At 37.1% G+C, this 27,834-nt stretch overlaps 2 protein-coding genes, 1 long non-coding RNA gene and 1 other non-coding gene across 9 annotated transcripts in view; 2 read left to right on the top strand and 2 right to left on the bottom strand.

Annotated features, from left to right (window-relative positions):
• Positions 1 to 12,640, top strand: part of AASS (aminoadipate-semialdehyde synthase) — a 65,772-nt gene extending 53,132 nt beyond the window's left edge. For both annotated transcript variants that reach the window (XM_064373956.1, XM_064373959.1), the window contains 6 exons: positions 791 to 958; positions 5,161 to 5,256; positions 7,035 to 7,150; positions 7,793 to 7,881; positions 8,398 to 8,574; positions 9,793 to 12,640. In XM_064373956.1, coding sequence (XP_064230026.1) covers positions 791 to 958; positions 5,161 to 5,256; positions 7,035 to 7,150; positions 7,793 to 7,881; positions 8,398 to 8,574; positions 9,793 to 9,911 — 765 coding nt within the window. In that variant the 3' untranslated portion in view covers positions 9,912 to 12,640. The remainder of the gene's footprint in view (positions 1 to 790; positions 959 to 5,160; positions 5,257 to 7,034; positions 7,151 to 7,792; positions 7,882 to 8,397; positions 8,575 to 9,792) is intronic.
• Positions 4,978 to 5,039, bottom strand: LOC135274369 (U7 small nuclear RNA). The gene has a single exon (XR_010342215.1). It is a non-coding gene; the product is annotated as a U7 small nuclear RNA (small nuclear RNA).
• A 5,556-nt stretch (positions 12,641 to 18,196) lies between the features above and the next one.
• Positions 18,197 to 27,498, top strand: LOC135273989 (uncharacterized). The gene is made up of 2 exons (XR_010341757.1): positions 18,197 to 20,014; positions 26,271 to 27,498. It is a non-coding gene; the product is annotated as an uncharacterized LOC135273989 (long non-coding RNA).
• Positions 24,693 to 27,834, bottom strand: part of PTPRZ1 (protein tyrosine phosphatase receptor type Z1) — a 193,111-nt gene continuing 189,969 nt past the window's right edge. For all 5 annotated transcript variants that reach the window (XM_064373969.1, XM_064373967.1, XM_064373965.1 and 2 more), the window contains 2 exons: positions 26,882 to 27,017; positions 24,693 to 25,648 (listed from right to left, as the gene is read on the bottom strand). In XM_064373969.1, the coding sequence (XP_064230039.1) occupies positions 25,508 to 25,648; positions 26,882 to 27,017 (277 nt within the window). In that variant the 3' untranslated portion in view covers positions 24,693 to 25,507. The remainder of the gene's footprint in view (positions 25,649 to 26,881; positions 27,018 to 27,834) is intronic.

Below are 27,834 nucleotides of genomic sequence, written 5' to 3' on the forward strand. Positions count from 1 at the left end.
TAAACGAAAAGAAAATTTAGTTGTTTAAAATTAGAGACAAAGAAATCCTTTACTGCATTTTGAGTCTGTGTGATGGGGGTAGGGGTATGGGAGATAAGTACTGAGATATCAAAAGATTTTTACTTCATCACTCATGTTATTGCCTTCACAATTTGTGAGGTCCGTGACACATGGATCACTTTCTTCTGCTCATAACCGTTAGCTGTATGAATGAAATGTATGTGACTGGTGCCTAATGTGGCGTTCAGAAGGGTCATAAAAGTAGAAAAAAGAAAAGAATGAGAATATTGATTGCTGTTTGAACATAGAAGCCATTAAACAATTATCTGTTGCTTTTAGCTTATCTTTTTAAGTTTATTTTTAAACATTTTTATATAAAATACTTTACATAAAATAATAAATGTTTATTTTTAATCATTTTTTTAAACATTTAAAAAATAAAGATTAAAAATGTTTGAAATTCTTTTTTTAAAAATGTTTATATTTTTTAAAAAGGCAAACTCTAGTGGGAAATAATTTAGTGCCATTTTATCCAGGGGAAGGAAAAAAATGAAAATAAGACTATATTTAGAAAAACTAAAAGCTTTAAAGTGAAATTTTAAAGCTTGAGAGAATAATTGCATTGTGAATTATGATATTAGTAGAACAACTTAAGTATAGGATGATGACTATGGTGGTTTCATTATTTTTTTTCAAATTTCTATTGCTTTCTCTGTTCACATGAAGCAGATAAGTCCTAACAGAAAGGAATGGCTCTTAACCCCATGTGTGCCTTCTCAATGTTCCTCAGGTTGTTAATGTTGCAGGGGGCATCTCCTTTCTTGATGCCGTGACGTCCATGGATTTTTTCCCAGGGTTAAATTTGGAAGGCTATCCTAACAGAGACAGTACGAAATATGCTGAGATTTATGGCATTTCTTCTGCTCACACTTTGTTGCGGGGCACACTGAGATACAAGGTAAGCAGCTGGACTTTAGATTCAACACGTTGCCAGTTTTGATGTTAGTGATGTATACACTTAATTTTTCTTAGTAGCCAAAATAATGAAGATGACAAACCAAGTTGGAGTCTACTTTTTCAGGGATCTTATGATTGAATATTTTAGGAGACTCACCTCAAAATAAAAAGATAATTTATTGACTCATTAGGAGTTGGGGACAGGCAGGGCTTTAGGCTCAGTGAGATTTGTAGGTCAAGTGACTTCCCCAGGACCTAATTTCTTGTAACCTCTCAGCTCTTCTTTCCAGTATTCACTGGAGTCTCAAGTGCTATGACATGGCAGAGTGCTGGCAGCAACCCCAGCCTCTCAGATTCAAATTCAATGGGAATAAAAATGATATCCTTCTAATAGCTAAAAATACAATTTTTGTTTCATTAGCTGGAAATGATCCCTAATATCAGTGCGATAAAATGTGCCCATCTAATTTGTTCTATGTTATATGTCCCTAGAACTAGAGGTTGAGTCAATGTCATTGGAAACACATAGACCGGGTCTGGGGGAAACAGACGGGATGAAAGGGGCTTCCCCAGAGCAAATCCAACATGTTTTTAAACCACGAAATGGGGAGTACATTCTAGGAGCATAAATGCAAGTGTCCACTACACATTTATTGATCACAAAAAAAGCGGTTATAAGAGTGACCAAATCCAGACAACTGATATATTAGTTTTCTAGCTGAATAAATTATCACAAACTGGATAGCTTGAAGCAATAGGGATTTATTCTCTCACCATTCAGGAGGCCAGAAGTCTGAAATTAAGGTGTGTGTGAGGAGGATTGGTGCCTCTTGGAGGCTTGACTTTGAGACACATCCATCCAATTTGTGCCTCAGTTTCATATCCCCTTCTTCTGTGTATCTCACTGTGTTGCCTCCTCTTATTAGGGCACTAGTCATTGAACTTAGATTTCACCCTAAAGCCAGGTTGATTTCATATTGAGGTCTTAAACTAATTATATCTGCAAACATTCGAGTGAGGCCATATTCTGAGGCTCTGGATGGCCAAGAATTTGGGGCACAGGACACTAAAGTCAACCTAATGTAACCAGCATACCTAAAATACATGTCTCTCAAGATCGGAGACCTGATTGCGAATCCCTCTGTCCTGTGAGATTTCCTGGCTAAGGCCAGAGAGGGGATTTGTCTCATGTGTGTTACTAGTATTCTCTATTGTTTTATCTGGAAGATATAAAGTACAGGGGCCTGTTGGTGATGACCCTTCAATCTTGTGCCTGCTTTTCTGTTGCTCTCTTATGTTTTTTACTGGCTGTTCCTTTTGCCTGGAACTTTTCCTCCAGATATTTGCATCATCCTCCTTCAGGCCCTGTTCTTTTCTTTGCCACCCTACCCCTGGTAACTACGGTTTTATTCTCAGTCTCTGCATATTTCACTTTCTTAAAAAGATTCTGCGTGTAAGTGAGATCATGCAGTATTTTACTTTTCATGTCTCACTTATTCCACTTAGGACAGTGTCTTCCAGATTCATCCTCCTATCTATTCTTAAAAAGAAAACAACTGCTCTATTTCTTACTCTTGAGGGCTTCTGTTACATTTACGGGCACTTAGCATTTACTTCTGTGCATTTTAAGTTATAATTTTATGTGTTTTTTTCTTATCTCCCAAATAGATTGTAAGCTCCTAGAGAGCAGGTGCTTGTACTCTTATGAATATTATTTTCTTATTGTCCAGGAATCAAATGAGACACCAGTGATAATGTCCTACTGAGATCTAGGAGCTGTGGCTCTTCTACTAGCCTTTTGGCACAGTAGAAATTCTAGTCTGAACTGATGAATACCATCCCAGCTCTGGCAGATTTCTTAATATATTTTCTTCAATTCATTCAAAAAGAAAAAATGAGTAATAACTTTTATTTTTGTCCAGTAGTTAGGATAGTCTTTTGCCAAACATATAGATACAGTCTATATGTATAGTCTTTTGCCAAACATAGATCCAGGAATGAAGAATTTTAATAGATTTAAACATTGAATAAAGATGTCAGCAAGGCATGTGAGTGAGAGCCATCCCCATAGATTCCCTGAGGATGGAAGATATCACAGTGTTCATAATCATGAGGTCCAACATCCTGGGCAATGCCAGCAACCCATTGGTAACCTCAATATTCTTTCCAGTATTGGAGATGAGATACCATCATTCAAGTGTGACAGAGAGGCCTTGGCTACTCTGCCTGCCTGTCACCTGCTTGTCCTTCTGGATGCAGCTTAATAGCACCTTCCCATGGTATCCTCCCTAATTCCTTCCCCTTGAACCACCCACTCCCATCTGTGTGAGTTCCCCTTTCTTGGTGCTCCCACAGCTATGTTTTCCTCTAACCTAGAACCTAGTAATAAAATACTCTACTCTAGTATAGTCATCAGTGGTCACGCATTTTTGCTTATCATGGACTAGGCATTATTGGCTTGACTTATCTGACCCTTCCGTTGACTGCAGTTTCTGCATGGGTGGGACTGCACTTTTTTCATCTCTGTGGCCTCAGTCCCTAGCACAAGTCTGACATATGGCAGCAGTTTGCTAAATGCTGACTGATGAATGAATATATAAAATAAATACATTTCTAGGGGTCATCATAAAAATATATTTCTGAGATTAATAAATAGCTCATAAATAAGTATTTTAGATGTTGGATAAAGGGATCTCTAGCACCTGTCAGGTCCCAGAAGCAAGCTAAACAAGCTAGTGATATTACTTTTTTGTTTCTCCTCTTTGAAGTATTTGCATTTGAGCAAATGAGAATTTTTTTTTAGTAACCTTTGAACAGTTTGAACAATATAACCTTTAGAAATGTGAAAATTGCTAGTTGACCAGACATTCAGTAGTGAAATATCTGATGGTTACAGGAACTATTTCATGTTTTAAAAACTCTGTTGCTCCCTAGAATTATTTCCATCTCTCTCTTTTCTTCTCTCTCTCTGCTTGAGCAGTAATTGCAACAACTGCAAAATATCTTATCTTAGCCCTCTTACCCTGCTTCCCATTTGTACACTGGAGAATAAACCATTATGGTCTTTCTTCATCTATTTTTCAGAATCTATTTATTCAGCCATTTGTTCTTTTATAGGGGATTGGAATGAATTATGGATTGGAATGTTGAATAATGTGATGTGGGCATTGGGATGAAGACTATGCACACAAATATAATTTAATATAACATAACATAACATAATACAAAGATATAATTTCCCTGCTTTTAATACCTACAGTATAGCAGCTGAATAGACAATTAATTTCAAGCCGTAATAATTGCTGATAAAGGTATATACAGAAGACTACAAGAAGGGAGGCCCCACTCACCTAGGGGACTCAAAAGAGGTGTTAAACTGGGTCTGAAGGGAGGAGAAAACATTTTGTAAGTGAAGAAATGTGGCCAACACATTCCAGGTACAGGAGCAGCATATACAGAGGCCCCGGTTTCTGGAAGAACACTGCAAATTTGGGGAATAGTGAAAGTGGAGATCTGTGAGTTAGGCTAGATGAGCATATTGTGATGGATTTTACATAATATACCAAGGACCTCAGGTTTGTTTTGTAGACAATGAAGGACATATGAGGAATTTATATCAGAGTAGCAATATCATTGTATCTTAGAAAAATCTCTCTGATTCCTACAATTTTTTCTGTTTCCCATATATCTTGGGGGTAGTGGCTCTAATCAGTAGAATGGATTATCTTTTGAGGAGGATATTCTTACAAGTTCCTTCTCCCATCATAAGAAAGAGCTCAACTGACTGTTCTATTGAATATATTCCACTGAGCTGACAGCATATAACACATAAGGAAATTTGCCTTTATGCTGCCAGGAAATTCCATTCACATGTTACCAAGAAACAGAATTAAAGACCTAAGATTTCCAAGGTCTTTTATATAAACCAGTGCAATTGTTACGACACTACTGATCTCAGTTTGAGCTTGAAATTCGTTGTATCTATATCCTCAATTTTTTTTTTTTTTGGTGGAGGGTGGGAAGGGGTTTTCAGTAAAGACAGGAAATCCTGCTAGACAAATTCTAAAAGAGCTGTAGCATTCATATCATCAATATAAATACATATTTTCTGAATTAGTTACAAAGATAGAACTTCTTTTCAAAAATATTTTTTTTTATTGGAAGAGAAAAATTTTATATACTGCTTATTAATTCTTGTTTCAGGGATATATGAAAGCTTTGAATGGATTTGTAAAATTAGGTCTTATAAACAGAGAAGCGTTTCCTGCCTTTAGACCTGAGGCCAACCCTCTCAGCTGGGTGAGTGACTCCAGAATTACGTGCTATCTGCTGCTCTTCAGAAATGCCTTCTGAAATGGTCAGGGGTGAACTCTGCTTTGGACCAACAAAAGAACCCATTTTTTAGCTCATATGCAGGAAGATAAATCCTAATTCCGAAGTTCCCTTTCCCTTCACTGTTATAGAAGAATGCAGAGGGTGTGGGGCTGACACATAGCTGGCCTGTTTCCTGTAGCAACTTATACCATTTGACGGCTCCTTGAGCTGTGATAAGAGATGCATTTGCTCTCTGCATTAAGCTCTGGTCTCTTTCAGTTGTTTAAGAGGTGACCCAGTGATGGCAGTCACTTGGGCTTCCTGAAAGTGAGAATCCAGGAGAGTTAGTGGTGTATTATAGAACTGGATTCCCAACCTCCAAATTTTGTCAACACTCTCATTTGGCTTCTTATAACCATGGGTGATTTGAGTTTCAGTTACAGAACTTATGCGTCTATCTGTTGTACCAAAATCTTAAGGCCTCAGAGTTGGAATGAACTTTGGAGGCTTGGGACTGAATGTGAAGTAGAGCTTCCACTAACTGCTCAGAATTAACTCCTTACCAGCTGGTCATTCAGCTTAAACTAGTGTGCCCATATTCCAATAGAAATGCCAGAAATGTATCACAAGGAGAAAAGGACCAATGTTGCTAATTCCATTCCATCTCAAAAAGGTTTTGGTATTCTTGCTAGCTAGTTTTTAAATTTTTAAAAAAATTTTTTATGGATACACACTAGGTATATATATTTATGGGGGACATGAGATATTTTGAAATAGGCATGCAATGTGTAATAACCCCATCAGGGTAAATGAGGTGTCTACCACCTCAAGCATTCATCATTTCTTTGTGTTAGCCAGTTGCTTTTACATTCATTTTGTGTGTGTGTGTGTGTGTGTGTGTGTGCATTTGTGAATCTAAGTGTTACCTTTCACAAATTTACTCGTTGGATAGGAGTGAATAAATATCTGCAGAGGGAACCTGGGGTTGAAGCAGCTGGCTTGGGAAGGTGGGTGCAGGCATTCTTAGGGATGGTCTTTTTTGTAAAGGACCAGATTGTAAATGCTTTAGACTTTACGGGTCATATGGTCTCTGTCAGTACCACTCAGTTCTCCCATAGACGATACATAAATCAACAAGCATGACAGCATTTCAATAAAATTTTATTTAATAAAACAGATAGTGAGACAAATTTGGTCTGTGAGCCAGTTTGTTGACTCCTGATCTAGAGCATAGCATTTCCTTTGGGCGCCTGGAAAAAGTCTTGTTTTGAAAGTAGAAAAAACTGGTGACTGTTTAAGTGTTCTTCCTTTGAGATTTTATTATCTGCAAGGTCTTTCTCATCTCTTGAACCTACAAAAGAACCTGAGTTGCTACTGGCAACCACTGCAGTAAGCCTTTTCCACTTTATCCTGGTCAAAATGGACTGCTGGAGGGTAGGGGGAGAATGGGTTAAAAAAAAAGTGATAGGATATACAAAGGCAGGAAATATGCTGGTAAGAATTGCACCATCGGTTTTGTATTGAGTTGATCTTAGGACCCATTTTTATTGCTGAAATATTCTGGAATAACATCCATTTAATAACTGTGGGTGTGCAGATGTGTGTGTGTATGTGTATGTATTACAGTTTCCTATTTTCAATTATTTTTAATTTTAAAATTTGAGGTGTATTTGAAGTTCAGTTTTTTAGTAGGATAATTTCTCAGTTAATTAAAAAAAAAATTGATAGGGACTTAGAAATGTTGTCTTTATTTTTCTGACCAGAAAAAACTCCTCTGTGACCTAGTTGGGATTTCACCCTCCTCTGAACATGATGTGTTGAAGGATGCTGTTCTTAAGAAACTAGGAGGAGACAATACCCAGCTGGAGGCTGCTGAATGGTAGGCACCCACCACTCAACTTAGAGCAAAATATGTTGGATCAATGATTGTTAATTTCTACTAAAAAAAAAAGTTAAATATTTTACATTTGTCTTTTATTAATTTGTTGCTCTAATGTGGGTAGAGAAATTACCATGTGCCATGTTCATGTGGGCATAAAGAGTAGATAAAGACAGGAGCTCAATGGCAATTATAATTCGAGAAATTCTTATTTGGAAACACTTTACCATTCAGTTCCCAAGCAAAGTGGGATATTTTTGCTTTCCTGTAGGAGATTCTCTGAGTAGTCAAAGAATATTACTTTAAAACATTATTTCATATGACTCTGTGGCATCCTGCTGGTATACTTAATGTTGGAGAACTAACCTATAACTTATAAAGAGCTGTGTAAGAACATGGGGTTACAATGCATCATCTCTGCCCTACTCCAGGAAGCAGTGGCTGGGTGAGTCTGGAGATGATTTTGAGGGTTAAAACATTGCTATTGTTACCGTAATTTTACATTTTAGGAGAATCTACAACTTGAGTTACTATCTTGTAATTCTGCCCTTTCAAGATTAAATTCAAGGAGCTCCCTTTTGCTTCCCAAATGAGAACATGTATAGGACTTGAACTAATGCAGCCCTCTCTTGTGCTTTTCAGGTTGGGCTTACTTGGGGATGAACAAGTCCCTCAGGCAGAGTCCATTGTGGATGCCCTCTCCAAGCATTTGGTCATGAAGCTTTCCTATGGTAGGCCATGAAATACTAGATAAATATACCTGAAGAAGAATCATAAGGTAGAGTCAGTGCAGATAATTGTACTGGAGGGTTGGCGCCAAGCAGCAGGAATGGAAAGAAAAAGGCAATTGGACTCTTTCTTCAGGGGGAGGAATTTGAGAATTACTAGGTAAAAATAAACTTCATTAATATGAGAAAGGAAAAGTAGTTTTACTTTTTATTTTTAAAGCATTAGGCAAATGCCAAAGAAGCATTTTTGGAGCATGGTAAAAGCCTTTTATAGCAGTGCTTTTGTATCTGTAAACAGGGTGCAGTGATACCAACCTGGATAAAGGAATGAGATCACAGTTCTAATTTCCTTGAGTTTTTTACTTTGACTTTGGGCTAAAAGCTGTGTAAATAATTGTCTATGATCACAAATAAAAGGAGAGAAAACTTGTAAGACAAGAAGGGCAGGAGCAGAAGATGATTTACAAGATTTGAGTTGTAATGGTAGTGGCATTTTTACTTGTCTTTATTTGTTTTAAGGCCCCGAAGAAAAAGATATGATTGTGATGAGAGACAGCTTTGGAATCAGACATCCTTCTGGACATTTAGAAAATAAAACGATTGATCTTGTGGTTTATGGGGACATCAATGGCTTTTCAGCCATGGCTAAAACCGTGGGGTTACCCACCGCCATGGCAGCCAAAATGTTGCTTGATGGTAAGTCTGTTCATTTGAGGACTGAGTCTGTCTCCATATCACCTCCAAGTCATTTGGTGTGGGGACATCAAATCGTTGCTCTTGAGCATAACACAGGCATTAACTAAAAGTGAGCCATCTTAGAAGATCCAAGTGCTGACTGCCTGGGAGGTTCCCTTGTGGTGAGTAAAGCATGTGGCCTTTGGAGATAGACCTGATTTCCACCCCAGCTCAATTACAAGGTGGCTGAGTGATGGGCTGCAAGTTACTCAGCACCTCTAAAAGTTTCCTTTTCTTTAAAGTGGGTATTGCCATCCTTATTTCACAGAGCTGTTGTGACACTTAACTGATACAATATAAAGCTGCTACCACATAGAGGGGTCCCCAGGTAATGGTAACTTCCTTCCTTTCTTTCCTTGTTTTTTGCCATGTTAGGAGTGGTAACTCTAAAAAAAGATATTCACTCCAGATTCTCAAGAATGGAGGTTAAGTTTTACTGTCTTCATATCTCAGCATATTATTAATACTCAATAAATATTTTAGACTAAAGGAATATAAATTTCAATTCTCCACTCGCCCTAGAAGATCACATAGACATTCAATAAGCATTGCCTCTGTTTGGTCCTCGAGAAAGAATGAAGGAAGTAGAAAATGTCAAAGCATATAAATGTGAAATGATGAGAAAACATGTATAATAGCATATCAGCTAATGTCACATTAAATGACCAACTTAGTTATTGAGGAATTGGTGAAGAAGTAAGTGACAAAAGTTGGGGTTATTGTGGCCTCTAATGAGAGTGCCCAGGTTCCGTGTTTCAACCATACTAACAGGTACCTGTGCCCATATAATCAAACTTGTTACAACTTATTCTGTTGGTGTCTTGACTTTTTAAAAAAATGACATTGGCAAGTTAAGCCGACCAGTCAGATTTACTTTACTTTATTCTCTGATTGTCTTGGCAGTAATTAGTGCAGGTAAGTGTATAAATTCTGACAGTATCCCTAGGTCCAGCTGTTCTTTCAATCTAAAATTGACTCCTTTTCCTTACAAAGTGTTGACTAAGTAATAATTTACTAAGGGACATTAAGCAGCTACTTAAAAAATGCCTAGGCCTCCAAGAATTCATTGACTCTGAGTTTGCTTCTAGGGTGATACCTTCTTTGTGAAGACTCTTGCTGGGAAAAATTAACCTCTGACACTACCTTTAAAATGGTAATTACACATTTATTTTCTTCCAGGTGAAATTGGAGCCAAAGGCCTAATGGGGCCCTTTTCAAAGGAGATCTATAGACCAATACTGGAGCGAATTAAAGCAGAAGGCATTATATATACTACACAGAGTACAATTAAACCATAATTTGGAATTATATTTCATTTTTTTCTTCCCAGGCAATACAGCTCTGAAGATGTCTGTGATAAACGGACTTGCTAATGTGCTGTTTTAAAGTATAAAGCATAATATGTTTTGGTTAAGTTAACACAATGTTGTTTTTGAACTATAAATCTTTATTTTAATATGGAAATATTTGAAACAGGAGAGGCCACCCGCTACCAGAGAACTTTAATAATTCTACCCCGTATTTTACAAATATGTATGTGAAAGTGATGATTGTGCTATCTGCTAATTTATTGTGCCACTTTTTTCTCACAAGAACACATTGTCCTATAATCAGCAGATGAAGTTTTACTTTTTTAGTCAGAAAAAATTTCCTCATAAATCTATATTTTTGTATTTTTTAAATTGATACAGTTAGTTTTAGATTACCTATGTATAAGTCTTTGCCAAAATGCTATTTTATGCCCTTTTTGTAAAGTTACAATTTATTTAGTAAATGTAGTTCCTTATACTTTTCTCTTGAGTGTTTGGAAGTGAGAATAGGTAACACTGAATCACAGTTTACAAGATCACCTCATTAGGCACAGAAAAAGTGTTTAACAAAATACAACACCCTTTCACAATAATAAAAAACAAAACAAAACAAAACAAAATGAAACACCTCAATAAACTAGGAATAGAGGAAAGCTTCCTCAACCTGATAAAGAACATCTGTGAAAAACCCACAGCTAGCATCATACTTAATGGTGAAAGATTGGATTATTGCCCCCTGAGATCAGAAGTAAGACAAGGATGTCTGCATTGCTCATTTCTATTCAACTTGTACTGGATAGTCAAGAAGGGGCAATTAGGCAAGAAAATCAAACAAAAGACATCTAGATTGGAAAGGAAGAAGTATAACTAAGTAGAGATGGGAGATGATATGGTGATTTTATGCATATGAATCCAAAGGAAATCTATAGAAAATCCAAAGACATGATCTACAAAAACAAAACGTTAGAAATAATGAATAAATTCATTACTTCTAATCAATTTGTTCATTAGAAATAATGCAAATTCACAGCAAAGTCACAGGATGCAGGATTAAATATACAGAAATTGGTTATCTTTTGATATAGTATCAAGGAATAAATAAAAAATGATATTAAGAAAACAATTTAATTTTCAACAATGGCAAAGCTTGGTGGCTCGTGCCTATAGTCCCAACCCTTTAGAAGTTTGAGGCAGAAAGGCTAGAGACCAGGAGACCAGCCTGGGAAACAGTGAGATCCCATCTCTACAAAAACAAACAAACAAAAAAACAAACAAACAGCTGGCTGCGATGACATGCATCTGTGGTCTCAGCTACTCAGGAGGCTGAGGTGAAAGGATGGCTTGAGCCCCAAAATTCTAGGCTGCAATGAGCTGTAACTGGATCACTGCAATCCAGCCTGGATGACAGAATTAGACCCTGACTAAAGAAAAAAAAAAAAGGGTCCAGAAATATTCCTCACGTTTATGGTCAACTGACTTTTAAAAATGGTGCTAGGACAGTTCAGTGATATTCTTTTTCATTGAATGGTGCTTGGAAATGTTGATATCCATGCGCAAAATATTGAAATTGGACTCCTACCTCATATTGCATATAAAAATTAACTCAGAGTTGACTTTAGATCTAAGTGTAAGAGCTAATACTATAAATACCTAAGAAGAAAACATAGCATAAATTTTCCTGACTTTGAATTAGGCAATGATTTCTTAAATAAATGACACTAAAATCACAAGCAACAAAAGAATAAAATAGGTAAATGTGACATCATCAAAATTAAAAACATTTGTGTTTCCAAGGACACTATCAAGAAAGCAAAAATACAACTCACAGAAAGAGAGAAATTTTTAAAATCATGTATTAGTTAATGGAGGAATTTGTATTTAGAATATATAAAGAACTGTTGCAACAACAGTTAAAGGCATATAATTCAATTTTTAAAAATCCACAAAAGACCTGAATTAACAGTTCTCCCAAGAAGATATGCAAAAGGCCAATAAGCACATGTAAAGACTCTCAACATCATTTTCTATCAAGGAAATGCAAATAAGATCTCCAATGAAATATCATTTTATACTTACCAGAATTGTTATGTAATTAAAGAGATAATATCAAGTGTTGGTGAGGATGCAGATAAATTGGAACCCTATACACTGTTGGTGGATACTCAAGAAATATAAAAACAAATGTCTACACACAAAAAAACTTGTGCACAGATGTTCTTTGCAGAATTGTTTATAATAACCCAAAATTGAAACAGCCCTAATTTCCATCAACTAATAAATGAGTAAACAAAATGTGGAATATCCATACAAGGAATATTATTCAGCAATAAACATGAGATGAAGTACTGATGTGCACCACAACATAGACAAACCTTGCATAGATGCTAAGTGAAGAATGCCAGACTTGAAAGGCCACGTATTATATGATTTCATTTATATGAAATGTCCAGAACAGGCAAATATATATATATAGAGAAGGTGGATTAGTGGTTTGTTAGGCTGTGGGGTTGGAGAGGAAAATGGAGTGACGGCTGATTAGTATGGTGTTTCTTTTTGGGGTGATGTAAACGTTGTAGAATTGATCGTAGTTATGGTGGCACAACTCTGAATGTACTAATAACTATGAATTGTATACTTTGAATGTTTGAACTGTGTTGTATGTGGATTTTATCTCAAGTTGTTATATTACAAACTACAAATACAATTTTTTTATTTGCTTCTTGGGGAAAAATCTTTTGCCTTTAGAGATACAAAGTAAGCACCTGTTTGACCTTCACAAATTGTGCTCATATCCTGGCATGTGAAACTAATTCTGCCCTTGACAGAAGCAGGTACTATGTGTGAGGTATATGACAGTTGAGAAAACATCTCCTGCTATTTGAAAACAATCAAAATTGATTAAGGCCTGGTCCCACCTGTCACAGATAATATATGGAGATCAATAATTTATTAATAAGCAAAAACATTTTGTTGCAGAATTTTTTTTTCTTACCATGACATTCAATTCAACCCAATGGATTAGGAAATACAACTTGTGTAATATTTCACACTCCGAAACAATGCCCAGATTAATTGGGAACTGATAAACTAGCACCTTGTGTAGAAAAGGGGACCTAGTTTAGTTTTCAGTGTAGTTAATTGGTTTGTGCTTTATGATGACAATGAGAATTCAAGGGCATTTGATTTGTAGAGCTGATCTAATGTTAGTGTTGATGGTAATAGAAAAGGCAATGTCAGTAAGCTTGAATACAGCTATATGTAATTAAACACTACATTATCCCTCAATAACAAATTTTGCTGCAGAATGATAAAGGTGATGATGATAGGGTTTGGGAATGAATGAGCAGATTATGGTTATAAGCATATGAACATAGACGTTTACCGGGGTCCACAATTTTATTTTTGTGAAGGTCAGATGTAAACATTTTAGGTTTTGCTGAACAAAGACATCACAGCTGCTCATTTCTGCCTATATATTGTGAAAACAGCCATAAACAGTACATAAACAAATGTGTGTGGCTGTGTTTCAGTAAAACCTTATTTGTAAGAACAAGTGATAGGCAGACTTGACCCTCAAGCCAGTTTGTGGATCCCTGGTCTTACCATTCTGGCAGACTTAATGCTCACGTCTTTCAGATCTTTCTGCCTCTTTTGCTCTTTTTTAGATAATACAAATATTTGTGTTAGCCATTTTTCCTTATTCTAGATTAAAGAGATACTAGACACTGATCGGCTCTACAACATACTAGCTATTCTCTTCTTTATGAAACGAGGATAACAGTAACTCCCAAGATGATTATAAAAATTAATGAGATAGTGAAAGAGAAATGCTTGCCCCTTAATAGCTGTTAAAACACGAGTGGGTTGTTCTTCCCTTTTTTACAATACAGTTTTTGCCTGAAGTTTAAGTTAATGAGATTTTAACTTTGATTTTTTTTTTCAATTTATTGGATACCTTTGGAAGACTCCTCAAAGCTTCATGCTGCTTAAACAAGTCATTGATTTATCTGCTTCATAAGGTGGTTGAAGAGGTGAAAAAAACCCACAACAATCCTTTGGCCAAGCCTCTGATTTTACAGAACAGAAAATGTGCCTCATAAAGTTAAATGATTTGCCTGAGGTGACAAGACTTAATATTGAAATTTGGTCATCATTTGGAAACACTCAAAATACTTGATAAAATTTGGGAGCACCCTGATTTTTAAAACATCTAGGATGATAACTTAGGGCCACCACTAGCCCATATGGTGTCTTTTTGAAAATTAGAACAAGGCATTCCTTCTTTAAGACACTGCTACTGGTCAAAAAATTGTTACCAAATATATAATTTATTAGCACAAAACACTTTACCCTCTCATGGAAAATTGCCATAATAAATACAGAAATCTTCAACATCTATGATATGATTATTTCACCCTTAGATGCAATGCACAATTTGCACAGCTGTGCAAAGTAGATAATCTTATCTTTATATTTTGTATACTATTAGCTTTCTTTACAATGGCTTACATTTGCTGATTGTTTGCGGTGGAACTACATCTGCCAGATCTGAATTCCAATGAAAGGAATCCAGTGAGAAAACCTGGCTGTTCTGGAGTGATACTTGTTAGTTACTGACAGCTAATCTAATAACTTCCTTTTTCCAATCTTGTTTTAGTCCTAATGCCCATACTTAATTTTCATTAATTAACAAGAATTACAAAACACAGTCCTAACTTGTTGAATTAGGAAGTTACATCCCCCAAATTTAAGTTGTCAGTGTAGTAAAATAGAAGGTTTCTAGTACCTTCTAGTTTTTTGTTAGTTGACAATGTGTGCTACATCACCGGCTAACAAATTCATGAACCCTGGGAATCCCACGTCCAGCCTGAGAGCCTTGTGAAGCTTCATTGATATTGCACTCCTCTTTATTATATTGGCAACGATTCTGGACTGTTGCCAGGCCCAACTAGCCAGACTTTTGGCTCCAATAATCTGGGCCTGGTTCACAGTGAAGCTGGCACAAGGTAAAACAAGCCCCCATAGAAACTTCATAACCCAGACGAAGAAAAACATGCTTGCCTTAATAGCAAACTATTGATAAACGAAGATTTCTTCTTCTTAAGTTGAGAGAAATAATTAAAAGGAGGTAGAAGTCAAATGGGAGCTGAGAAAGAAACTGAAATGGTTACTGTAAGGTCTGTTCTCGCCAAGGATAAAACGAAGAAACTGAGGCCAGCACAAAAAAATCCAATATGAAGGAATTTATTCAGGCTCCCGGGTGAGGTTCTGCGGTCCGACAGGAAGGGCTGGAGAAGTCGCGGACTCCTCTCAGGCATGGAGTTTTATAAGGAATGGAGGCGTTTGATTGGCTGTGCCCAAGGTGAGTGGGGCAAAATGGCGGGGAGTGGGGCCCGGATGGAACAAAATGGCAGGGAGTGGGGCCCAGATAGGACAAAATGGTAGGCAGGAGTGGGGCCCAGATAGGACAAAATGGTAGGTAGGGAGTGGGTCCCAGATAGGACAAAATGGTAGGCAGGGAGTGGGGCCCAGATAGGACAAAATGGTAAGCAGGAAGACGAAATGGCAGGCACAGAGTGGGGCCTGGATAGGACAAAATGGTATCAGGTAGGTCCTGGCAGGGCTTTTTTTTTTCCGGGCTCCTGGGGTGGGGGGTGTGTCTGAACTCCCGGTGAGGGAAGGAGGTGTGTCCAAGCTCCCAGAGAGGGGAGGGGGTGTGTCCGAGCTCCCCGGGAGGGAGGGGGGTGTGTCCGAGCTCCCCACGAGGGGAGGGGTTGTGTCCGAGGTCCCCGCGAGGGAGGGGGTGTCTCCGAGCTCCCCGTTAGGGAGGGAGTGTGTCCGAGCTCCCCGGGAGGGAGGGGGGTGTGTCCGAGCTCTCGGCAAGGCAACCAGCCTTACGTTATTGTAAAACCTAGGGAAGGCCAACAGAAAAGATGAGAGAACAGCAATTCCCAGGGGCATGGATTGTTAAAATACTTTTGAAATGTTGAAAATATTTGGCACAGTGTTTCTATTTAGTTCTGGACTATGAATCTGGCAAGAATTGTGCAAATAGTTAATTACATAAGATACTTAATGGGGATGGTGGGGCTTTGCATCATCTTATTCATCTGTCCATATGTTAATTGTTGATGTGTTTCAGATTTCTTTCCTGAACTGTTTTTTTTCTCATGATGTGTTCTCTCTGGGTGCATACATCCTACCCATGGCCTTGAATGCCATCTATGTCTTAAATCAATCCCAAACTTTCTCACCTGAGCTTCAGATTATCTCTACAACTATCTACTTGACATCTCTGTCCAGATAGTTCCAAGAATTCTTAAACTCAACATAAATTTAAGAGCTTATACTATAAATTAGTGTTTCTCAATGGGGCCACACTAGGTCCCCTAAATGAATCCTCCATGTGATTACTCATTTCAGGAACTGGCAATTGCTATCACCCTAGTTGCTCTCTATATAATCCTTGATGCTCTCTTTTCTCTCACTTCCACATTCACCAAATCAGGATTTCTTCCTCTTTTCTATTAAACTTATTGGCTCCATCCAAGTCTTTCTACCCACAAACAACTTGTCTTCTTCAGGCTGCTATTATATTTTATGTGGATCATTGTGACAGTCTTTCACCTGGCCTCCCTGTCTCCAGAATTACTCCACTAATGACCATTCTCCTCACAGTAGACACATTAATCTTTCAAAACTGCAGATATGGTCATATTCTTACTCTCAGTTGTCTCCCCATTCCTCCCAGGATAAAGTTCAGACCTATTAGAGCCTCCAGGGCTCTGCATAAATGTCCCCCTGTATATCTTTATAGTCTCATCTCATCACTGCCCACCTCCTTACAAAATATTATCCAGTTCTGAACTTTCTTCACCTCCTTGAATAGGCTTGTTCTTTCTTGCTTATGAGCCTTTTCTGATTATGTTTCTTTTAACCGAGATACTCATTTCCCCCAGAACTTTCACCTAGTTAACTCCTAGTCCTTTTTCGGTTGTAGCTGAGAGGTTACTTTCTTGAGGATTTGCAAGTGTGAGTTAGGTATTTCTAAAGAACCCTATACAATTTTTTTTTTTTTTTTTTGTAATACAGATTACTCTGTGATCTCATTGACTGGAGGCTTTTGAAAATATGTAGAAGATTTTTGGTTGTTACAGACTTGGGGCAGGGTGCTGCTGACATCTGGTAGGTGAGGGCCAGAGACAATAAATCCCCACCGAGAGAAGCCACTCAGAGAAATCAGTTTCCTTGATTTATTAAGGCATCATATAACTGTAGAGCCATTTCAGATACCTTTGCATTGTAATTTGCTTTGATGATAATGATTATGTTAATATTATCATCCCTTTCAAATCATGGGTAGGTCTTTGTGCATTGATAAAAGCAGTTTTTGATTTCCCTTTCCAAGGTCAAAAAATAAATAAATCCCCACTGAGTCATACACCATATAGGCAAAATTATTTCTAGCACACCGGTTGCACTCAAATCTTGGCCTTACCATCCCACTGCACACCTTTGAACTTCCAACTGTCAGCCTCTCTTTGCCTGAAGGCTTTCTTTGACAGTGAAAGCTCTCTTCACCCATGATCACAGCAGTCCAGAAATGCCAGGAATTGTGACCTTCCCCACTTCCATTCTCTGCAGCCAGCCAGTAACCCGTGGGAGTTGATGTATCAATCAGCTAGCTCCTTAGTTTTTTGGATAGGATAACTTGGATGTGCATATGTCTTCTACTGGCTCCCAGAATTCTACAAAGGGATTATATTCCAGTTATCCACTTGAGGAACTTGACTGATACTACATCCACTATCAGCTGTCTTTCCTTCCCTGACTCATTGTCCTACTGAAAGGCATTAAATTCTTGTCACAGGTTCTGCTTCTATAGCAGTCCAAACTAAGATTCCACTAGACTCCTATTTGTCTTCAACACCTATCATGGTGCCTAACCCATAGCAGAAATTACATATATACAAATATATATAACATAATACTGTATAAATTTGTTATATGTATAATTTTAATTGTATGTAATTACATCATGTAGTATAATCGTTTGTTTTGTATATACAAGTTACTGTTACTATATATGTTACTATATATAATTTCTGAACAGAGATGTCAATTGTACGTATAACTATATACATAATTACAATATATAATTATAACTATACAAACTATAATTATGATTATATACAAAACGATTGTGCTATATATGGTATAATTATTTAATTCTGCCTTATACATAGATTGCAGAATAGTAGTAACAGCTTTAAAAGCCATGGTACGAAGATGTGGTGAAGGTGGAGGTGGAGATAAGGAAAAGTTGTTACAGGCTTGGCTTGTATGTAATTCAGCTTTAGTTATGTTTTAACATTGGATGGCAATGCTAAAGGGACACATTCTTCTCTATGATTTGTTGCTTCTTGGAGATCGTGTGAAAATTTTCCCAAAACATGAGGGTGGATAAAGAGCATCAGTAGGAGTTTGAGCCAGCCCTGACTATCAAAATCATTGTGTAGCCATAGGTTTAGGTCACTTCATGGTTGACAATACAGGGGGCTGATAGGATCAGCTTTGTGCTTCTAAAAGATTTATTAGACTGAGTGTTGAGAATGAGTCAGGGAAAGGGGAAAGGGCTGGAAGAAGACATATTCTAAGATTACTGTAGTAGTAGAGGAAAAGATGGTTGGAAAAATGATTGGATGGTCATAGCATCATTTAGCCAATTCTTTTCCAGTTTGCTAAATTTGGAGCAGGGAGCATAAACCACTCTAGGTATTTTAAAGAAAGAAATCATACAAGGCACAAAGACCAGGAGCGTATACACATAGCTAGGGTCCTATGATTGGGAAGCTAGAATCAGAAGCAACTGCTCTTACTGCCATGGTTCTGACACTAGCTACTAGGACCCTGTTGCAGAAAAATTATATCTTTACCACCTTGCTTATCAGCAGGGGCCAAGAGGGCAGGAAGAAGGCTACTGTGAATTTCTGTCTTCAAAATATACATAAGGGCATCTACAGGGTAGCCACAAGTGAAAAAGCATGAGTAAATATATGACAAATCATTTTTAAATTTATTTATTATACTTTAAGTTCTGGGGTACATGTGTAGAACTTGCAGGTTTGTTACATAGGTATACATGTGCCATGGTGGTTTGCTGTATCCATCACCCCATTATCTATATTAGGCATTTCTCTTAATACTATTCCTCCCCTAGCTCCCCACCCCATGACAGGCCCTGGTGTATGATGTTCCCCTCCCTGTGTCCATGTGTTCTCATTGTTCAACACCCACTTATGAGTGAGAACATGTGGTGTTTGGTTTTCTGTTCTTGTGTCAATTTGCTGAGAATGATGGTTTCCAGCTTTATCCATGTCCCTGCAAAGGATATGAACTCATTTTTAGGTAATCATTTAATATTACATTATAATATATGGTAAAATAATATTGTCTGTGTTTCCAGACCTATGCCTCCCTGTATTTGGTGGAACATACTTCCTGCTGTGAAGGAGTCTGGGAAATACAGTTTCTAGCATTTTAGGCTTTGAAGTATAAGAAGTGCTTTAGTTACTATTGCTGTGTAACAAACTACCCCAAAATGTAGTGTCTTGAAACAGTAGCCACTTATTTTGCTCATCAACCTATAATTTGGGCATGGCTCAGTGCAAACAACTGGTCTCTGGTCCATGTAGTCACTTGAGATACGTTGATACGAAGCTGGAGTACCTGTTTCATGACAGCTTGCCTACATAGCTGACAAAATGTTTCTGCCTGGAAGCTCATCTGAAGCTGTGGGCCAGGGCCTTGGTTTCTTCCACGTGGGTCTTTCCATGGCTGTGCAGCTTTGACACAGCATGGTGGGGCTGCTCCAGGAGCAAACATTCCCAGAAAATCAGGCAGAAGCTGTGTTCTCTTTTATGACTTGGGCTTGGAAGTCACATAGCATCACTTTTACCGTAGATCCAAGAGGAGGGACCATACACTCTGCTTCTCAATGGGATGAGTTTCAAAGAGTCACCTATAGTACAGAAGATACTGTCTGGCTGTTTTTGGAAAATATAATTTGCTGCAGAAATGTTCCCTAGAGGGTGAGTGACTGTGAATACACTGCGATTACCCTAGTTGTCAGTCTTTCTCATTGGATTTGTCAATATTTCCTCAACAGCCTTAATAGTTTTTTTTAACAGTTAATTTTCTTCTCTAGGTAGTTTATTGAATCTTTGTATGTATCCCCTTGAAGTTAGAACTAGAATGCCATATAGACAAAATGTGGAATTTTTTCATTTAGCATTCTCTAAAAAGCCCAGGAAACACACAGTTTTAACTTCCTAAGTCTCTTAAGTTACTTACTTGAAGTAAAGGTGCTATAACAGACTGCTATTTTAGTATTTTTCATGAAGAACTTTAATGCTTGTAGTTTTCACTACAAGGCTTCATTAAATAAATTAGCAATGAGGATAAAAATCACTTGCATCAGTTCATTTATTTGTGTGGGTAATTCAGAACTAAAGCAACTCTCCTAGGATTGAAGCAAGATAACAGAAATCTGAGAGATACTGGAAATGGCTCATCCAAAAGTAAAATATTTCAAATTAGTACATTTGGGACAGTTCTCTAAGGTCAGTTTGTGTCTCTTGTGGCCTGCTTAGAATATGTCACAGCTGATGGCCTAATGAGAATGTTTTGTATGTAACAAAAGTTTCAATTTCACACCCACAGTTTTTCCTACTCCCACTTCCACATCTTATTTTTCTTTAAAAAATGTTTTTCTTAAAAAAAAATACCTTGGTAACTACAAGCCAATGTCAAGGATGTCTAGATTCTTAAAACTAGTGTAGTGCCTTACATTTATTTGCCTTAACATTTAATGCCACCTTCTCTAACAAACCCTTATCATACTAATGAGGACGAGACCTCTAATGTACCAGAATATAGCTTGCAATTAGCAAATGAATGATAATAGCCAATCATGGTTTAGAAAACTAAAAAGTATGTTTTGTTTATCTTGACAAATGTGCAGATTTCCCATTTTCCCTAAAGTGTTAAATTTAATTCAATAAGTGCTTACTATTTCTGATGCACTATTTTTAAATAGAATTCAATTCTAATACCATATTGTAAAATTTATCTGCTAATAAAGACATAGTTTCCAAGTTTTGTGTATTACAGAAATAGCATGTCATAGTAGGTACTAACAGATTTGAGGCTTTCAGATAAGAAATATTAAAATTCAGTAAGATCTCCACTATATAATTTGAACGGAACATGCATCTGTTAAATGTTTGCATTGATTTTATATGAAGAATCTGCTGTCATAGTATTTCAAGAAGTATCATATTGGAACTATGATGGACTTTGTAGTCCTTATAGAGGTAGCTAAAGAGATGGATTATGCTCCTGATTAATATTACTTCTGAGGTTTCAAATCTGCTCTCTATAATTTAAAATAGGAGTTGCAATTTGATTTGTATAGAACATCCTTTTTCAACTGGACCAATTCATGAAGATGTTCCCCCCGCCAAAAAACAAACAAACAAAGAACAGATATTTTGCCAAAGCTGGTAAACTTATTATGTTAAGTAACATTGCCTATAGAGTATCAGGTTTACAAGGAAAGGAGTATTAAAGAGAGTATTTTTATTTTAAGTAAAAATCAATGCATTTTTTTCATTCATCTAAAATACTGTGAGTGCCTTTATTGTGCCAGGCACCATTCTACATATGGGGATATGAGGTTAACAAAAAGAGTCAAGACTCCTCATGGAGCTTAAATACCAATGAAGGGGATAAATAACAAACAAATATAATGTCAGCAAAGAAAAAGTGTTATGAATAAAAATAAAGCATGATAAAGAGACAAAGAAGGTCTGGTGGGGGTGGTGGAGAGGCAGGCTGCTGACATTCTGCTGATGCTCATGACTCAGTCTCTTCTGATGGTTACTGCTAAATATTTCGAATCTCCTTCTTGAGAGGAGGGAATGCTATTTCAGACAGGCTGGTCAGAGAATGCTTCTCTGAGGAGGTGATATTTGAGCAGAGACCTGAACCCATAAGTGGAACAATAGAACTCTAATAGAACTCCTGCCAATGGAGGTGTCAACGGCATAATTCTTTTGGAAAGTGAGTAGTCACGTAAAAATGTTCGTACGGCATAATTCTTTTGGAAAGTGAGTAGTCACGTAAAAATGTTCGTACTATCTGCTCCCCCAAATAACACAACAATTGACTCTGAGGAATAATCCTAAACATGGTTAAAAGCTTTTTCACACAAAGAAGTGTTTATCATTGTATTGTAATAGGAAAGATTCAAAATAGCTTAAAGAGTCAATATCAGGAAAATGATTACAAGAGCATAGCATGAGAACAGGGTTTCTCTGTCTTGGCATTACTGACGTTGTGTTCTGTGTGATTCTTTATTGTGAGGACCGTCCTATGCATTGTAGAATATTTGGTGGCATCTCTGGCTTCTACCCAGTAGTTGCCAGTAGCACTCTTCACCCTTTGGCCAGTTGTAATTATCAAAAATATTCCCAGACATTGCCAGACAGTGTCAAACATCCCTTTCTTTGAAATCACTATAGTGGATGAAAGATTACTTAGCCTTGGCAACGGTAGGCTTATAAATTATGTGTAATAAAAAATGCCTACATCACTATAAAAAGAAACATCAAAACGTATTTGCAATGAGGCCACAATTATAAAAATAAAACAATGTATGGAAAAAAGCTGTGAATGTGTTAAACACAAGGAATGATTTTTGGTGTGGGTGGAAATAATTGAGGGAGACTTACCTGACTTACCTGGCTTGTCTCATAACTGATTATTGTCTCAGAGTTAAGGGTCAAGAAAAGAGAAAATCTTGCTGTATCTAACAGGAATTTTCTTTTTAATCTGTTTCAAAGTATATTTATTAACATTTATGTCAGAATGCTTAATTGATATGACATACATGTTACTGCGTAATTATTTTCTGTTGGACAAGACTCTATAAGTTACATTACTAAATAAATAACCTTAAAAGGGTAAAAAAATTCTGTATCTCCTCAAAGGTTGCTTGTTCCTGGGACAAAGACTAAGGGAAAAATAGACAAAATAATTAAGGTGACATGTACTACTGATTCAGATCAGCTTATGTTTAGACATTGTAGGTGGTGATAAGACAAAACTGTTAAAAAAAAAAAAAGAGGACAAGGAGATAAGGTTAGAAAGCAACGAAGGAATTCAAAATTAACCTTGTGTCCTTCCTCCCCGGGAGGGTAAATAAGAAGTACATTAATTCTTTTTGTATCTTGTAGAGAAGCGCTTATCACCATTTGGGGATTTGTCATGCTACTATTTATCGGGCTTTTTTTTGTGTACCTATTTCTATTTCATAGCTCCCATGATTATTGCTTTAAAAGAAAAGCTCCCATAAAAAGGAAAGCTAATTAATTTTAGCTCTATTTTAAGAACATGGTAAAAATTTCTTGATATTGCTTGAGGTAAATGGAGGCTCCCCGAAGTGTTTTTGCTATAGAGCGATGGTTCTGAAACTTAGGCATGCATTAGATTGTTGGGCCTAGTCCCCGGAGTTTCTGACAGTTAGATCTGGGATGGGAATCTGAAATTTGCATTTCTAACTAGTTCCCTGGTTTTGTTGAAGCTACAAATCTGGAAATTGTACTTTGAGAGCCACTGATTTAAACAAAATTTCTCTGGCTTGCTGTTCTGGGCCCTGAGCTGAGAGCATCCTTAGGAACCAGTGAGCTCCTTTGTAGGTAATACCATAAAATACTCCTGACTGAGGCAGGGGACTGCTGCAAGCATCCAAGCCTGCCTGACTAATAATTCCATTTTCCTGCCTTTCAGTTCCATGTGGCTCTTTGATCTTGATGATTTGCCTCAACATGGGTCATCTTCTCTTTTTTCCATTCTGGAATGTTTTACCTCCTAGTCCTTGTCTGTCTCTTCCAGTCACCTGCTTAGCTTGATCTTTGCTTATACTAGAGTCTCTGACTAGCAAATCTGCCTACTTCTAACTCCCAGCTAGTTTCTAAACCCGAAGTTCCCAACATTTCTTGGTACCTGATGCTCTTAATCAGTAATATTTTTATAATTCTGTGTCTTGGTCTATTCAGACTGCTGTAACAAAATACCATAAACATGGTAGCTTATAAACAACGTAGATTTATTTTTCACACTTCTGGAGGCTGGGAAGTTCCAAGATCAAGGTGCCAGCAGATTCGATGTCTGGTGAGGGCTTGCTTTCTTAGAGACAGCTGTCTTCTCATCACACTCTCACACAGCAAAAACAGTGAGGGGGTCTTGCTCAGGCCTCTTTCATAAGGACACTAATCTCATTCATGAGAGCTCTGCCCTCATGACCTAATCACCTCCCTAAGGTCCTACTTCCTAACATTATCTCCTTGAGAGTGAGAGGATGAATTGTGGGTAGACATAAACATTCAGATCATAGCACTTCCCAAGCCAAAACAAACACATAATTGTCCTGTTCACTAAGTAGTTAAGTTCAAGTAATTCAATAGTAAAAGTTTGTGAAGTATCTGCACATGTTGCTGTGTTGTCCTCACAAATGGAAAGTTTTGTGACTTCCCTGTGTACCTCAGTGCACAGTTTGGGACCCACTGCTCTAAACCCTGTCCCATTAAACCCTGGCCCATCCTACTAGATTTTTTTTTTTTTTTGCTGCCATCATCATAGGGGGACCCAGGTCCACAATTTTCTGCCACACACACCTCAGCACAATGCTCCCAAGCAAACCACAAATTGATGGCAATATTTATATTTATTTTTGCAATTCATTGGATAGAAACCATTTGAACAATGTTTGGTAAGGTGTTATTCTCATAAAAACTTATTTCAAAACAAAGATATTTCTATTTTCCACAGAAGTTAAAATTACATGCTGAAACAAAGTTAATGACTTAGATAACACAATACAATGTCAGAAGACTGGTTGAGTAAGACCAGATAATAAACTACATCATTAAACTAAACAATTACACAGAACTAGAAAACTGATTCAGTAGTAAAATATAAAAATCTACAATTATAAATATAAATTTGGTCCATGAAGACACTAGGGCAGTATTTACAATAAGTAACAGATTATTTCTACTTTAGGTGAATACTGAGTTGTAAAATGTTGAATATCATAGGGAAGAGTATTTTATTTACAGTCTACTGTATTAAAAGTTATATTTCTAGCAAACCTGATGATTGCTACAAATACAGCTAAAAATTTGACACTAAAAACAAACATTTTCTGTAGTTGGGAATTGCTAATCTCTATAAATTGAAATTTTCTGTTAAAATCAATACAGAAAAAAAATACCACAATTCCATTCTTAGAAATACTGTAAAATTCAATCATTTTAGTTCAAACGTAATAAGTAAATTACAAGTCTTGCAAAAAGGCACACATTGTTAATGATATAAATTTGGCAGCAGAATCCTATGTCATGAAAGTTACTGTCAGGTGATGGGAAGTCAACAAGTAACAGAACTAGACTGATTTTCCTGCCTAATCTTAGGAAGAGGAAAACAGTGCTCAGATGTGCATTCTTCCACCCCTTTCTGTGTTAAACTAAAGACTCTAAACTCTCAGCTATATTTCCATCAGGCAGTGCTGCACCATTACTATCCAGAGAGGTGGATGGATTCTCTTCCTGCCTTGTGCTCACAAGGCTGAGGACCACTTTGTAGAGAAACTGATACTGCTCCTGGAGAACAGAAGATGGGAGGTTATAAACAGGAAGCTCAGTGAAGACATACATTTGTAAAAAGAAGGAATATTTTTAGACACACTTCGGCACTGTTCATGAAAGGGCAATGTGTTAAGGGCATTGTTATACTCACCAGATGTACACAACCTATACTGATGTCTCTTTTTGATTAAATTAACTTTGCAATTGCCAAACCATTCACTGACCTAGACAATTAACCTACATACATTTGCCAATAATAAGCACTTTCTTCTTATTCATTTACTTCTGTCAAATCAGAAGGTGATGTGACAGGGTTCTGTTAACTTGTAGGGGAAACCGTTTGACACTAGGCACCAGTAATTCACTCAGAAACAAGTTTCTTCTTCTTTCTCTACTTGTTAGAAAGTCCACTGGGTCTGCCTCTTTATGGACAGGTCTCAGAAATGATTGTACTGTCAGCCTGGGACCCATGGAGAATGCAGTCCTTCACAATATAAATTGTTCACCAATAAGAGGAATTTCACATTCTATCAGCCCGATTGGTCCTGTGCTCTGCTATGAGCAAATGTAAGTGCCTGCTCTACTGTGGTCTCAAAGTAGTGGCACACAGAAGAATGAAACAGTTTTTCTCTTACAGATGCCATCTCAGGCAGTTTGGGGAGAGGCAGCTACAGAGAACCTGAGCCAATGAGCAGCATCATAGCCAAAAACCATTAGGCCTACATGTGAAGCGGTGCATCATTAAATGCATTCACGAAGTGTTCAACTCCAGAAAGCAGTTTCACACAGCACAAGCTTGATACAACTCAGCTTCCCAGAATGAGACTTTTAATAGGGTCTCCTCTGCAGTGCATGTGCACAAAGATTACTTTGACCTCTTGCCAGTTGGTCTGGGCTGGAGTTTTAAAGAAGGTTCCTTTATAAGGCCCTTAAACAGACCAAGGAGCTGAAGATAAGCCTACGACTTCTACATTCACCTAAGCTTCTCCAATTGGACTATTTGCATTGTTTACTATTACACAGAAAGGCAAACATGAGATTTAAAAGTTTTGCCATAAATTTTCTCAAGGATAAATTTTAAATGTCTATTGTTCTATGGATTGTGGACTTGTAATTCAGCTTGAAAACTACATGCTGATGTTATCAGTTAATATGATCTTTCTTGATACATGATAAGATTTCAGCAGCCTCTAGGAAATTAGTAGTACTCTATCAGTGAAAAATTTGGTTCACTGCCTTGTTACTTACAATGTCAGCAAAGACTCCTGGCCTCATCAGATTGATCATCTTGGCTACCTGGTAAACATCCATGGAATTTTCTTTTTCTAGTTGGTGCATAAGGGTTGTCAGAGCACAGAAAGTTCCTGCAGTCACTCCTCCGTGCCTTGTAAAAAAAGGGAAAGGAACAAAGACTCCACTGAGATGCACCAAACACTCACATTTAGAACTCACAAAGCATATAGCCTTGACAATTTTGCAGTAAAAACATGAAACTTTTAATGAATTGTCTCTCTTCACTTTTTGCACAAAGAGCTATGATTTAATCTGAAATATTGCCAAGTGTTCATGATATTAGTAGTGGCATACTTTACAGAAGTTTAATATTTGCTTATGGTTTATTATTTGTATACTATGAAAGGGGTTGGCAATAATAAAAAATAACCTAACTGGGAGTATGATATAAATACATGTATAATACATATATAATATACATGTATAAATACAAATATAACAAACATATTATATGTATGTTAAAAAAACATAAGTTCAGCATATGCATTTTTTATTTGTTTATAATGGAATACTGGAAAGTTTTATTGGATAAAGTTTCTTGTTTCTGATAAATAAAAACTGTATCAATTTCACTTCTATGCCAGGAAATCAATGACTGAAAAATGCCTCTGGTTGGCTCCTGTATAATTTTCACTGCTAAAACACTGACTTATTATGCAAAGTGTTCTCATCATCAAATGCAAGAGCAGATGCTTGTGATCATGAACCCATTCTCTGCCTTCAACAGGGACTTCAAGTTAAAAAAAAAAAAGGATATTCTGTGTTAACTTTATTGATAAGATGCTGATAATCCACCATGGCTGAATCATCACAGTGGGTCCAAAGCATTAGGTTTGTCTGAAGACAACAGAAATATACATATGCCCAGAGAATGTGCAGGTGTGAAACAAGGTAACTTGTGGAACTTA

The sequence above is a fragment of the Aotus nancymaae genome, unplaced genomic scaffold (genome assembly GCF_030222135.1).
Source record: "Aotus nancymaae isolate 86718 unplaced genomic scaffold, 86718_ANA_hifiasm-v0.15.2.pri h1tg000002l, whole genome shotgun sequence".
Lineage (NCBI taxonomy): Eukaryota > Metazoa > Chordata > Mammalia > Primates > Aotidae > Aotus > Aotus nancymaae.